General features: G+C 42.3%; 1 protein-coding gene across 1 annotated transcript; it reads right to left on the reverse strand.

Moving 5' to 3' along the window:
- Positions 1 to 717: 717 nt before the first annotated feature.
- On the reverse strand, positions 718 to 14,030 carry LOC128330187 (putative butyrophilin subfamily 2 member A3). The gene is made up of 5 exons (XM_053262635.1): positions 13,272 to 14,030; positions 12,608 to 12,679; positions 10,916 to 10,936; positions 5,700 to 5,726; positions 718 to 2,849 (listed from the first exon to the last, which is right to left on the reverse strand). Exons 1-5 carry the CDS (start codon positions 13,342 to 13,344, stop codon positions 2,329 to 2,331), a joined length of 714 nt encoding a protein of 237 aa, XP_053118610.1. The 5' UTR covers positions 13,345 to 14,030; the 3' UTR covers positions 718 to 2,328.
- Between the last annotated feature and the right edge of the window lies 1 nt (position 14,031).

Below are 14,031 nucleotides of genomic sequence, written 5' to 3' on the forward strand. Positions count from 1 at the left end.
TATTTATTTATTCAATTTCTATACCGCCCTTCCAAAAATGGCTCAGGGAAGTTTACACAGAGAAATAACAAATAAATAAGGTGGATCCCTGTCCCCAAAGGGCTCACAATCTAAAAAAAAACATAAGACAGACACCAGCAAAAGTCACTGGAGGTACTGTGCTGGTGGTGGATAGGGCCAGTTAGGCCATTTATCATTACTCACTTCTAACAAGTTGCACAAGAGCCTTTAGACTCTGGAGCATGCCCTGTGCTCCAGAAAGTCTTTAAAATATCAGAAACACACTGCTGACCCTCACTGAAGTGTTTCCAGTCTTGCAGAGTCAATATTGGCCTGGGAACATTCATGCAGGAAAGGACAATGCCATTAACTGTGCCTATGGGGATCCTTCCTACACACATTGCTGGAATTGTGTGGGACCACATTGTGGGGAAGCCTTTCTCAGACCACTGCCATTAAACTTTATATCAGACCTTTCTTCCTTCACCTCACTCTGTTCTTTCGCTCTGCCTGTTAACCTCCCATCAGTCGCTTCCGTGTATGTGTGTGTGTGTTGGTGGTCCCCCGCACCCATAGAAATCCTTGTCTAGTTATACCAAGAGATTTATTTACATGGGAGTGGTTGCAGTATAGATAAGGTAAATGTTCCTTTTCTGCAACGAAGTCCTGGGTTCTTTTGGGATACAAGATGAAATCATATGAAAAATACATGTAAAATAGGTGCTGTAAAGATGTTTTATTTAAAAATACATTTTTACAATGGTACAACAATAAAACATTTTGTTTATAAAAAAAATCTTTGCATAAATGCAGGCATAGTATAATGGAAGTTAAGGCAGTTCTCTTTGAAAACAGAAAATATGCAAACTGACATGACTGTTATTTTATTCTTGTTGACATTCATAGAATGGACTTTGTTTCCCACTGCCACTCCTCAAGGATAACAGATACAGATACATATCTTTATTACATTCCATTGTATTTTGTTCCCCAATGCACTTTTTTCTTGTTATCCCCAGAGAATGCTCTGCATGAGATTTAATTTATTGATTGATTATTTATATATTTGATTTTCAAAGGTTTATTAGAAATCACATTGATACACAATACAAAGTTGCAAGTTACAAAAAGAAAAAACACAAATGTTATCAATCACAACTGTCACGACTTTATTAACATAAGAAAATTATTTAAAATTTGTACTTCTCCTGCATTTTCAATAGCACAAAACCACATAAATAACAATATCTTAGGGCTAAACTTCATAATACAGCCTGACATGGGAGTATATAACCAATATAAAAGGATGTACAGATTTTAAATAATTTTCTAATGTTAACCCTAACTCTACCCCTAACCGGCTTTAGTGAAATTTGCAGAACAGGTTCCATGTAAACCTAATACAGGTGGTAACAGAGACGCCAGGAAATAACCAAGATGGAACAAGTACCATTTTTGATCCTAATACTCTTTGCTACTACTAGTCCCATTGCAGTAAGATTGGTTCCCATTTTAAAAGCTGCTGGTTTTCTTTAAAGACACACACACACAAACACAAACACACACAGTAGTAGTACAACACAAATTACAAACAATTCTGGGAACAGTGACTAATCCAGACTACTACTTTGCAGTAGTGCAATGAACAAAGATGCATACACAGAAGCAGGTTCCATCCATGAGCAGATCCTTAAAGTTGTGTGATTCCTTGAGCTCTTCATTTGCTTGCACAAACATTGTACATGTACAACAAGAATAGCAGACAGATTTGCATCATTTCCTGAAACATATATGAACTGGAGAAAAGGTTTCACAGCAGTAGGCATGCCACAGGTTGTGCACGAGCCTCTGTTGTACCAGCACAACATTAATCTTTATTGCAAGCTCCCAACATAGCATAACTAGCTAGTGGAACATATTTGCACTAGTGCAGTGACATGGATGTCAGGCACAGTAATAGGTGTAGACATGATGGCTGACATGATGAGGAAAATTACTTAAAGTAGTCCCATTGAAATCAAAAGGATGTAATTTCAATGGGACTATTTTTAGTAATTTTTCTACTGCCAGCCAGTTTATGGAAGCAATACAAAACAAGGGGGAGGGTCATAGGGAAAAGAAGCTGGTCTAGACATACCTAAATAGCATGCTGTTATAAATGTTGGAAGTAAGATCCATGATGACTCATGGTAGCCTAAAAACCAGCACCAATGACTTTTCAAGGGGAAAAGTAACTCACTTGCCATAATAAAAAACAGGTTTTCAGTTTTCTATAATAAACCTGATAAATAATCAATGATGAAAAATCATAAGTACTCCAACTTCCTCCTATTTTATGGAGCAAATCCTGATAGTTGTTCCTTTGTGTGTGTTTTTAAAGAAGGGGTATATGTCTTCTAGGAATAAGCAATCTTTAAATGCAAAGAGCACAGACCTGTCAGTACCATTGAAAAAGGTTATCTCGTTCTCTAAGAAATTCAAGAAAACTCCAATTTTGGTGGGTTTTCTCTGCACTGTGACCCTTGTCCAGGGATCTGTCTTTGCCCAAAAATCCTTCCCACACAATCCGAGGACCCAGAATCCCTCTTTTGGAGACAAAGAAATTTCTCCTTTCCTTTTTATTGATTCTCGAGCTACTCCCAAGTCCCATTCAGTACTGCTGCTAACATCCACTGCCCAGTAATGTTGTCCAGAAGAGAACCCCTGGCTGCCCAAGACAGAGAGAATTCCATCAAAACGTTGAGGATTAGGAGATACCAAGAGATGTGGGGCTTTGACAGTGAAGCTCTTCTTATCAACAGCAATTGAGAGGTTGGGATGGGCTGAGGCCACAGCTAGAGTGATGTTGGCTGAAAAGAGAGCATTTGGTCAGTCAGTCAGTCCTTTATTACGGTCATGGACCAGTGCATAGCTAAAACATACATACTTACATGCTTACATATAAGAAAAGAGACTCAGCATAATAAAACGGGCAGACTCAGCATAATAAAACTGACTGACTGACTGACTGAGAGCATTTGGTTAAGCCATTCAGATCTAGCAATCTGGAGATAATGGCCTCCCTATTGTATATCATGATACTATGAGCCTTTTTCACTATCATGTAAGAGGGCTTCAGGGCAGGCAGCGGGGAAGACAGCAGAAGCTCGCCTTCCCCACAGACGATCCAGGGGCTGGGGCTGGGAGGGTCAGGGTGTGCAGAGCACGCATCCAGACAGTCTGCTGCTGCCCCAGGCAATCTAAAGGGTTAGGGTTCAGGACACATCATCCCAGCCACTGGGAATCCCACAATATACTGTGCAGGTGCATTGCGGGGATCCCCCTGGTGATGGCCAGGAGGCACTCCTGTGCCAGCACTGGCTGGGTGCAGCCAGTGCTTACACACAAGCAGTTAGCCTGAATTAAGGCTAACTTGCACCCTTAACTTGCTAACTTGCACCCTTAACCTCTGCTAACTGGAGGGCTCCATAGGCAGGTTTGTCACTGCGGTAGCACAGGGATCGGGCCCAGCGGTTCTTATGCATAGCCTAAACTGGACTGGGTGCCTCTGAGAACAGCCTCTATGTCAGTCATGCACTCCTTGCATAGCTTTTGCTGAGTCGTTCAGGGATTGACATGGTCAGGCATGTGCTGAGGCTCATGCCCCAGCAAGAAAGCCACCCTTAAGACCCCCCTGGCCCTGCTGCTCATCTCTTTAACAATCACTGCTCTATTGTTCTCCTGCCTTCTCCTTTTGGCCCAGATGACATTAGCAAATGAGTAACAATGGCAGAAGCAAGGAGTTCTTTCCCAAGTGGATGATGAAGGAGCAGCAGCTGCTGCTTCTGCTGTGACAGCAGTGTCAGAGAGCAGGAGATGGGCCCACAGAGGGAGGAGAACCAACACTGAAGACCCCACTAAGCAGGACTTGCCCAAGGTCCTGCAAGTCACTGGATGATATCCTGACTAACAATGTGCCATTGTATGCAGTGTTTGCATTCCAGACTAAGGATCCAGATTTAGGAAAAATAATCTCCCCTTTCTTTTGCAGCTTCCTGAACCATCAAAAAATATGTTCCTGGGGCTCAGGGACATATTTTCAGGTGCCACTGGCAGCCACAGAAGGGAGAGGAGACCATTTTTTCTCTAAATGGATCTGTCGGGGGTTCCTACCCTCCTCCCTGAGACAGGGAGGTGTGCCCAGCCAGCTGGTGGAGTGTCGAAAGAAGCCGGGGGCTCCAGACGGCAGGACAGCCCTGGAAATTACCTCCCAGAAGCCAGATTGGGTTCAGAGAGATGTGCAACCGCTGCTGGGGGATGGGCAGGTGTTGCCCAAGAGGCAGCAGATTGGTGGAGAGGGAATAGTAGGGATAGGAGCTTCACATTTGCAAATGGCTGGAGGGATGAAAAGGAAGGGGGTGGAGTTGAGGAATGAGCCCTCTTTGGAGGCCAGGGATTGGGTGTCCAGAACACGTGTCTGGCCAGAGAAGCTGCATCAAGCCAAAAGCAAGGAGGAGTGTATGAGATGCAAGGCTTTATTTAAGGCAGAGGAAGCCGAGGATGAGCAGATCAGTTGGAATGGGGTTTGTGGGCCTGACAGTCTCCCGGGGAGGATCGCAGACTTTTGGCTCCCACTGATAGGTGAAAGAGGGGAGTGAATAGACTTCCTTCCTTCCCCAGCTGTGACGCAAAGCCCGCAACAATCATTCACTGAGAGAGAGCAGAAAGGTTATAATTCCTCCTCCCCAAAACTGGACAGGATCCTTAGTCTGGAACGCAAACACTGCATCACCAGTGCTTCATTAGCCATTATTTCCTAATCTGTTTCCAATCTAAAAAATGGAAGCAATGATGATCTAACCCTGCTAACTGGTTAAAGAGTCACTTTTTAAAGTGGTGATTTTTTTAGATTTAGCAGATGAACCTCAACTGTCTCCATGCAATGTAGCATAGTATCCTCTCAGACTATTGCTGGTGTCTTCCTTGTGTTTCTTTTAAAATTGTGAGCCTCTGTGGAACGCAGAACTAACTTCAAATTCCTTTTACTATGGCAACCACTTTGAGAACTTTTTTTTGGAAATATATAAATCAATTATTTGAATATTGTAAAATACTTGCAAATTAAAAGTATTATACAAATGGGTGGCAAAAATATTTTGCATATGAACCATGGGGGCTTTTTTTCAGCCATAAGGAACACAGGAGAGTCCCCCATTTATCATATGCTGAGTATGAAAGAAAATAGAAATATGTACAAGAAATACAATTTTATTTCCTCTGAATGTCACAAATGGAAAAAGTCAAAACCTTCTCCAAGTTATTTGAGGTTTGCCATCCAATCTCAAACTGAGTTTGCCATATTTCACTTGGAGAACCAATGATAGGTTTTAGAACTATGGCAACAGAAGTCCACTACAACAAGCTCTATTAAAAATAACTGTACAGTATATTTTGTGATAGAAAAATTACTGTGCGCATGCAGTTAGCGTGCCATGCCTATTTGATCAAAAAGAATGCTTGATTGCAGCATGATTGGACTTGATTATACACACTACAATTTGTCTATAGCCTAAATGCTGCAATACATTTCAGTGTGCCACCTGTCTTTTGAGGAGACTGAATGAACTTCAAACAGTAAAACCAGATATTCAGTGCATGTAGTAACTACTGAATCAGATTCACTGTACATGAGTTGTTCCTCAGTGTACATTTTGGATCACCTGCATGTTTATGTGTTCTTCTCCATGCTGAAAAGAAAGGGAAAAACTTCAGTTATGAGTTGGTGACAGGCAGTTCTCCAAAATTCTGGTGAAGCAAAGAAGCATCCTCCACTTCTATCCACCAGACCGTGATACTTCTCAACCAGAATGCAACTTTCTAACATGACATCCTAGATCAGTGAACTTCACTATTTTCAAGCTGAGTCCACTTTGGCAATAAAAACCCAACCCTTCAATATGAGATCCATTTCCCACTGTGCTGAACTCCACACAGTATTGCGCTTTCCTCAGTGCTGAGAGGGCCCCTTAAGAAAAGCCAAGTCCTCTCTTAAGAGCTTTAGGAGCTCTTCATTGGGACTGGCTCAGTCAGAGGGGGGCAACTGCCTTCCTTTGGTCCCCCCCAATACCTGCACTTCTAAGATGGTGCAGGGGGGTCATGAAGGCTCTGTATCCCTTAAAGGAGACGAGGCTAGCTCTGGGCAAAGCACAGCACTACACAGTGAGAATAGTCACCTCTGCATGTTGCTTGGGGGACTGTACAGAGTATTCCATTTTGACTGAAGCTTCACATAGGCCCAACAAACAGTTAGGGAACTACACTTAGGGTTAATGGAGGCTACCACCAAACCCCAATGAAGAACACTGTCCTAGACTCTTTATCTGACCAGAACATCCCATTTCATACCATTCTTACGTCTTTAAATATTATTGGCAGGACTGAATAATACTAATATTTAGTATTTATAACACACATATGTCAAGTTCTTCATCATGTTCATGTATTTGTAACGTACATTTGTCAAGTTCTTCATTCTTGCAACACTGTAATATGAGTATTATTATCTCTATATAGCTGAGGGTGGCTGAGCCAATAATGGCTTACTTAGGTAAACTTAGGTGGTCAAAGTAAGATTCAAACCTGAGATTTTGTAAGAGTTATACCAGCTCTTACAAAAAATAAGGCAGAAATGGGAAACTGATCCACATCCTCAAGCTACAACTGAAATGCAGTCAAAAAATTGCAACTATATAGGTCCTGAACACTTCATGGAACATCTCTGCAACCAATGGGTAGTTCAGGATGGAATGGATGTGAGTGACTTGAAAACTGTGAAGTATCTTGAAAATATGTCATAATCAGACACCAAGCAGTCCTTTCACCTCAAACAGAGAGCCCAGATACAACAAGCATGAAAATCACTCAGAAAAGTGCTGCTGGGTCGAAACTGCACTGATGCAATGACAGTTTGGTGAGGGGAGGGGAAGGGAAGTATGATTCCTTTTCCAACAGCATGGAGTAGGTTCTGCAATGAGCTACAGATTTTGTTCAGTGAAATTTGTGCTGATTATATCTCTGCCTACATTCTTAATGTCATCCATACTATCTCATCACCCACAGCTCCCTGCTGTATCAGAGAACTATGCAGTGATAGCCCTAGTGTTTCATATTTCACCCACCTGACTCAGACCATCCAAAATACTTTATGGCTCAGAGAGGAACTTGTCTACCAGTAATATGATAAAACTTGTCTACCAAATAATATGATGATCATGCAAGTCCTCAAAGCATGAGGTAGCCCCTGTTGAACACCAAAATTTCTGTAACACCTTCAATGAAAATTAACTTACAGTTTTCTTCAAAAATACACAACTAACAACTAAATGAAATTTGTGGATTCAGTAACAGTGGTAATGTGATCCCACCTCATGATTGCTACAACAGTGGACACCATAAGAAGCAGGTAATTTCTGTTCAGTTCAGATTTGTACTTCATTTTAATTCTTTTTTAAAAATCACAAATTTTAAAGGAGGGAGATTTGGTGATAGGGATGGTAATCACTTTAAGAATTTAAGTTAGGTTTGGAGGGAAACTATCCTGGAATGTGAAGGGGTGGAAGTAACAGTCTCTCACTAGAAGAAGCTCACTTAGCCGTAGGACCTCAAGAGTGCTGTACAGTTTACCAACCTGAACTGTAAATAAATGAAAATCAGTAGAACAGCCTTACATGGTTCTTCAGAAGAAACACCACAGTTAATTAAAAACAACTGCTTTAGATTCAGCATACAAAACTATAGGATTGTCTTCCCAGATATTTCCCACAAATGTCACAGTTGTCCCACTTGATTCAAACCTCTTCAGGATGATGTGGAGATCAGGAGGCGGGTCTTATGATCCATGAGACCCGCTTTGGCTGGGTTTGTGGGGAGAGCGGGCTAAGCCCGCTCTCCCCACAGACAAGCAGGGCGGGAGCCCTGGGTGGCCGGATTGGCTGCCCACACAACTGCTGGCTCCATGTCAGAGCCGGTGGGGGCTGGGGAGTTTGGGGGCCGTGCGGCCCCCAGAAGCTCCAGTATGCCCTGTGCGAGCATGCAGGGCATACAGGAGAGACCCCCGGAGCCGGGACGCAGCTTTTTGCCTCCCCTCCGGGGGTCTATTCACAATTTTGAAAACCAGGTTTGTGGAGCGCTTGCTCCACAAACCTGGTTTAAAGGGAGGGGTACTTAGGTGGGTTAACCAGCTGGGAGCCACCGGGAGCCTGGTGGCTCACACAGTCAGGCAAAATTGGGCTAGGCTCTCCTAGCCCGATTTTGCCTGATCATCAGATTAGCCTCCAGATCTTTGCTGCTGTCTCCATGTTAATGTAGGCCTCAAGTTAATGTAGGTGTCAAGCCAGGCTGCTCTCTGACACCCTGAGGTAGAAAATTCTGTTTCCTACCCTCTGAATAATAACCTTTTTTTACCATGTATGGTAACTCATACTCTGCTTGTGCCCTCTATAGGACAGGCTTCCAAATTCTTTGGAACTCAACTTTTTCAAGGGATGGAAACCTATGAGCCCCTTCTTTTTCTCCTTCCTTCCCTCAGGGTACACAGCTCTTAAGCAAGCCATGGAAAGGTCGGGTAGGGGCTGCTCAATTTCTCAGGGCAAAGGGCCTGTAAGGAGGTGATAACTGAGGTCTTCTTGACTTAAATCTTTCTTCTTTTAAGAAACTTGTGTCATATTTAATGAAAGTTACTAAAGTTTCCCTGCTTTTTAAAAAGTAGCTGTTCACAGAGGACATCGCCTCTGAACAAACACAGAGTACATTTCTCCCTTTTAAGCCACAGGCTTCTGCTTAAAAGTTAATGGCTGACATGAGGAAAATTACTCAAAGAAGTCCCTTTGAATTTAAAATAAGTTAGGTATTACTTAACTTATTTTAATTTCAATATTAAAATAATATTGAAGTAATTTCAATAAATTTTGAGTAATCTTCCTCATCATGTCAGCCACTAATTCTTTCTTGTTGTGTTGTGTACATAGAAAGAGAAGAGGGGTTACTGGCATTCTTTTCTTAAATACACTGACAAATAGACCCTATGCCCTGTGGCATGCTGTGGATATTGTCAGATTCTGTGAGAACAGACAGTGTACTGAGTGGGGTGAGGGTAGTGCATGTACGTTTACATTACAGAATTTTTACATGCTTCCCACCCACAATTTAAAAAATATCTTTCTACCGTTTTCCTCCCAACATAATTTTTCAGGATTGCTATTCCCTCTTTAGAAATGCAGCAAGGAAATCTCAGGAATCATTCCCACCCAACACCAAGAAACCATTGTTCTGGTGTAGATTGCCTTTGAACATGGAGGTTTAACATGAGAGCCAAACTGCCTATGAATGTGGAGAATTCATAAGTATGGTCAAGTGAAATTTTCATATCCACAGACAGTTTGGCTGTGATGTTCAAGAATAGAATGAAGGTTTCTTGGAGCTGGGTAAGAATGGTTTTTAGGATTTCCTTGCTCCACTTCTTTGGAGCTTTCTAGTATGGGACCCTTTGTCTCAATCCTATACGTGTTTACTCAGAAATAAGCTGTAGAGAAGTAAATGCCCCCATCCCACTCTGTAAATTCTTCTGTGCTTTGCTGAGGGGCAAAGAGAGCCCACATTCTTGCCTAGGATTTCTGTTGCAGGGGCAGAGCCACCATTGGGCGAATGGGTTCAAAGAACCCGGACCGCTGCCAATCAGGGGCCGCGCCTCATGGACCCCACACACTCCCAGCGTCTGACGTCAGAAGGGGGTGCTGGTTTAGCTCCCGAGTGGAGGCTGCGCAGCCCCCATTCAGGAGTTAAATGGCCGCTGCGTTTGCGGCGTGGCCATGAGTGGCTCTTTCATGCCTTTAAGGCAGGGAAGAGCCACTCCTGGCTGTGCTGTGAATGCAGCGCCAGCCCCAATCTAGCTCCCGAATGGGGCAGCATTGCCCCTTCGGGAGTTAAATGGATGCTCTGCGAATGCAGCGCTGGCCAGACTCCAACTCCCGAACGGAGCTGCCCAGCTCCATTTGGAAGTCAGGACCACGCCCCCCGCATCTGATATCAGTCGCGGGGGCAGGATAAGCAGGACCACTGCAGCGGCTGGACATGGGCCACTGGTGGTCTTGCTCCATGCCTGCTCTGCTGGTTCTGATTCCTATGTGTGTTTACTCAGAAGTAAGCTCCAGTGAAATCAATGGGCTTACTTTCTAGTAATTTATTTCAAGTTTTGCTGAGGGGCTTTGCTTGGTGGGGGATGAGAACCCATGAAAGCAAATTGAGGGGGAGAAATGGTTGTTTAACTGTTTAAGTGTCAGAGTGTTCACAGACTGTCCTTATCAGTACTCTAAGTTCAGAACCCGAAAGTCACTCACTAGAATTTGCCAGGACTTAACCCTCCCAACTTTGGCTTCAGAATTCTCAATAGACATATTCAGTTATTCTCTTAGCTAACTTTTCCTTAGTTATTTTCCCTGTTATTTGGGGGATTTTGAACAATAATTACTAAAAATGACTAGATGATGTTTTTCAAACCAGCAAAAGGCACCAGTCCAGTATGGAACTTAATTTGAGTGGAATGCTAAAAAGACATTTAAAACTTAAAATTTTATATTATATGTGGTGAAACATGGTCACCAACACTTTGCCCCCTCTTCTTAGGAATTAAAAACTTAAACTGCTGTATCTCAGCCATTTAGCATTTTAATTGCAGCAAATTTGGAGGGGTGTTGTCTCTGTCAGTTGATGTGTGCAAGCTTTCGGAGAGACTGGGAGAATATTTTTGATTTTATAAGCAATAGAATGATCAGAGCTTATAATGGCAAAATGTTGAAAACACTCCTCATCTTAACTATACTGGCATGACTGTTGCCAGTATAATTAGAACAAATCACACAAGAAATGATTTCAGACTTACCAGCTTCACTTCTGAATCCTTCTGCAGATGAAAGGATAATAAAACAATTATACATCTCTCCATATTCAGTAGATGTATATACAACAACACACATTAGTGTTCTTTATTTTTCCTTTATGGGCTTATGTCTCAATGCCAAATAGATTGAATTAGAGCTTATTTCTCCTCAGCCTCTCTCCACATCATATATAAATTCAATATTTCCATGGCAAAATAGAACTAGTCAGATTGGGAAAAGGTTTAGAACACAACTTTCAGTGAAACATTGGGAGTAATCATTAGATAAACAGCTACAAGAATCTAGTCCACATCTTTAGGCCATAGCAAATGACATCAGTCTGAGCATTCTTGAAAAACACCAACCCTTCTCATAACCATGGTGAAATCTATCTTGGGGTAGATGTGAGTGACCTTTTCTGCAAAGTGCTTGTAATATATCATAACTGTGCACCAAGCATCCTTTCTTCCAAAGGTTATGCTGGTCAAAGACCAAAATAAAGACTATTTTCTTCCAAAGGGGAGTTCTATTCTCAAAAGATCCTGAACTACTCAGAAGGGTTCTGCTAGCTGTGACCGAGATTGCCTGTGGCAGGGATTCTCAACGTGTGGGTCCCCAGATGTTACTGGACTTCAACTCCCATAATCCCCAACCCCAGTGGCCTTTGGTTGGGAATTATGGGAGTTGAAGTCCAATTACATCTGGGGACCCACACGTTGAGAATCCCTGGCCTATGGGCTGAAGTTAAGCTGACCAATTAAAGTTTTGTCAGCTAACCTGTTCTGCTACTCCTTTTTTAAACTCTAGATCGCCCCCTCCCTCAAATTGTGCCAGATTTGCTCAGAAATATGATGAGCTACTTCACTACAATTGGGATATGACTAAATTTATTTTGAAGACAACCAGATTCACCCCTCAAACCCTCTTACTTTAATTTTTCCAGTCCCTCAGACAATCCCTCACAAACAGAAAACACAGAAAATAAAAGTTAAGGCACCCACTTTCATTTCTATGTCATACAGGTAGTAAACACATTCTACCATCCTTTATAACTCTTTGAGGCTCTACACACGGTTTGTGTGTACAACCTAACCAGGCTCCGGGGAGAGCAGGCTTAGCCCACTCTCTCTGCAGACAAGCAGGGAGCTTGCCCTGGGCAGCCAGATCAGCTGCCCACATGATTACTGGCTCCATCACAGAGCTCGTAAGGGGAGGTGGGGATCGGGGGCCACCTGGCCCCTGGAAATCCCAGGATGCCTCACACAAGTGCGCAGGGCATTCTGGGGAGCCTCCCAGTCGGGGGTCTCCTCGTGAGTCACTGCAGCACAGAGCTGTGCTGTGGTGACTCACAGTTGCCAAAATGGAGTGCTCCGTTAACTTCGTTTAAGTGGGGAAATTAAGTGAGCTAACCAGCAGGAGCTGCATATCTCCCTGCAGTTCTCATGACTGCTCAAAAGTGGGCTGGGCTCCCATAGCCCACTTTTGAGCAGTTGTGTGAATAGCCTCTTTGCTTACAACCTGGCCTCCATCCACCCACACCTCCCTTGGCTTTTTAGCCTCAGTCCTCATTCTCTGCAATCTTGGGGCAACCCTGATGCTGAAGACACTGTGAGGTAGTTGTGGTCTAGAGGTACACGGACCCCCTGCTTTTCCTCTATGGAGCTGAAACACACAAGAAATGATGTCAGACTTACCAAATTCACATCTGAGTTTTCTGAGCTCTTCTGAAATTTCCTTCAGTTCATCAGTAAAGTAGTTTTGTATATCTGCAAAGGAATGAATGAAAAAGGTGTACATTCAACATGTAAACACACAGAACAGTATTATTTTTTCTATGGGCTTGTTTACAAATCAAATATTTGAATCAAGTCTTGTTTCTCTCCCAAATTCTCTACTTCATAAATAACTGATGTAATATTTATACTTAGAAATGTTATAGTTGGTTAAAAAGTGCACCTTGGAAGAAAGCATTTTACAAATAATGTCTAAAAGGGCTTTGGAACGCACTCCCTGCTGAAATAAGAGCATCTCCTTCTCTGTTTGCTTTTAGGAGGACCCTGAAGATATACCTGTTTTCCCAGGCCTTCAACTGAGATTTGATTTTTAAATTTTAATGTGTTTTTAATGTGTTTTTATCTATTATTTTTATTTTTTTATGAATTTTAAATGTGCTATATTTTATGTTTTAATTCTGTACACCTCCTAGAGATTTTTATACTTGGCTGTATATAAATTCAATAAACAAACAAATAAATAAAAGTATACAGAAAGAATTCCAAGGGAAGGTGGAGATCTGTTAAATCTGTTACATTATAATATGAATCGAGTGGAACTCACAATAAAGCATTAAAGACTTACTGATTTCATTGTTGAACTTTCTGGGTTCATCTGTAAAGGAATTGATGAAAAAAGACTTACAGATTGTGTGCATGTGTGTGTACAGACACTCTCACCTTTGCCAGTTTTCTTCGTGTTCTCTCTGTCCATGTGCCTCAATCGCAAATATTTAAATCCCAATATTTAAATTAAAGTGTTTTGCTTTCTCTCCATTCCATTCTTGCCCATATCATAAATACTTGTATTTGTACATAGTCAGAGTCTGGGAAGAAATAGTCTTTGGGTTGATCATCATGGCCATTGAATTTATTTGCTTTTTGGAGCTCATTTGGAACTGCCACACCCATAACTATCCCTATAAGCCAACAGGGTCCCCCCAACCACCTATTTGAATAACATCTCTGAGTAGAGATGAAAATAGTTCCAAGAGGAACTGTAAATGAATAACCAAATGGCCCATCTGCTGCTCTATAATGATATTATTAGAGTGAAGCATGCGAGAAATTATTTCAGTCTTACCAACTGCATGTTTGGCTTCTTCTGCAGAGGGGGGCGGAGAGAGACACAGAGAGAGAGTTCTTCATAAGTGCATGTTTTTCTTTTTCTAGTGATGAAGTCAAATTTGGAACTAGGAAAGTCTGAGATATGAACTCCCACAATTTGAGAAGCTTCACCCTAATGCAAACCAAGCCCAGACCTTTCCAAATTCAACCCTGGCTCATACTGGGGTTCATTTGTGCCACTTCCTCCAAGTAATCATTCTGTCACTGCCCCATCACTC

Source organism: Hemicordylus capensis, chromosome 6, assembly GCF_027244095.1.
Source record: "Hemicordylus capensis ecotype Gifberg chromosome 6, rHemCap1.1.pri, whole genome shotgun sequence".
Lineage (NCBI taxonomy): Eukaryota > Metazoa > Chordata > Lepidosauria > Squamata > Cordylidae > Hemicordylus > Hemicordylus capensis.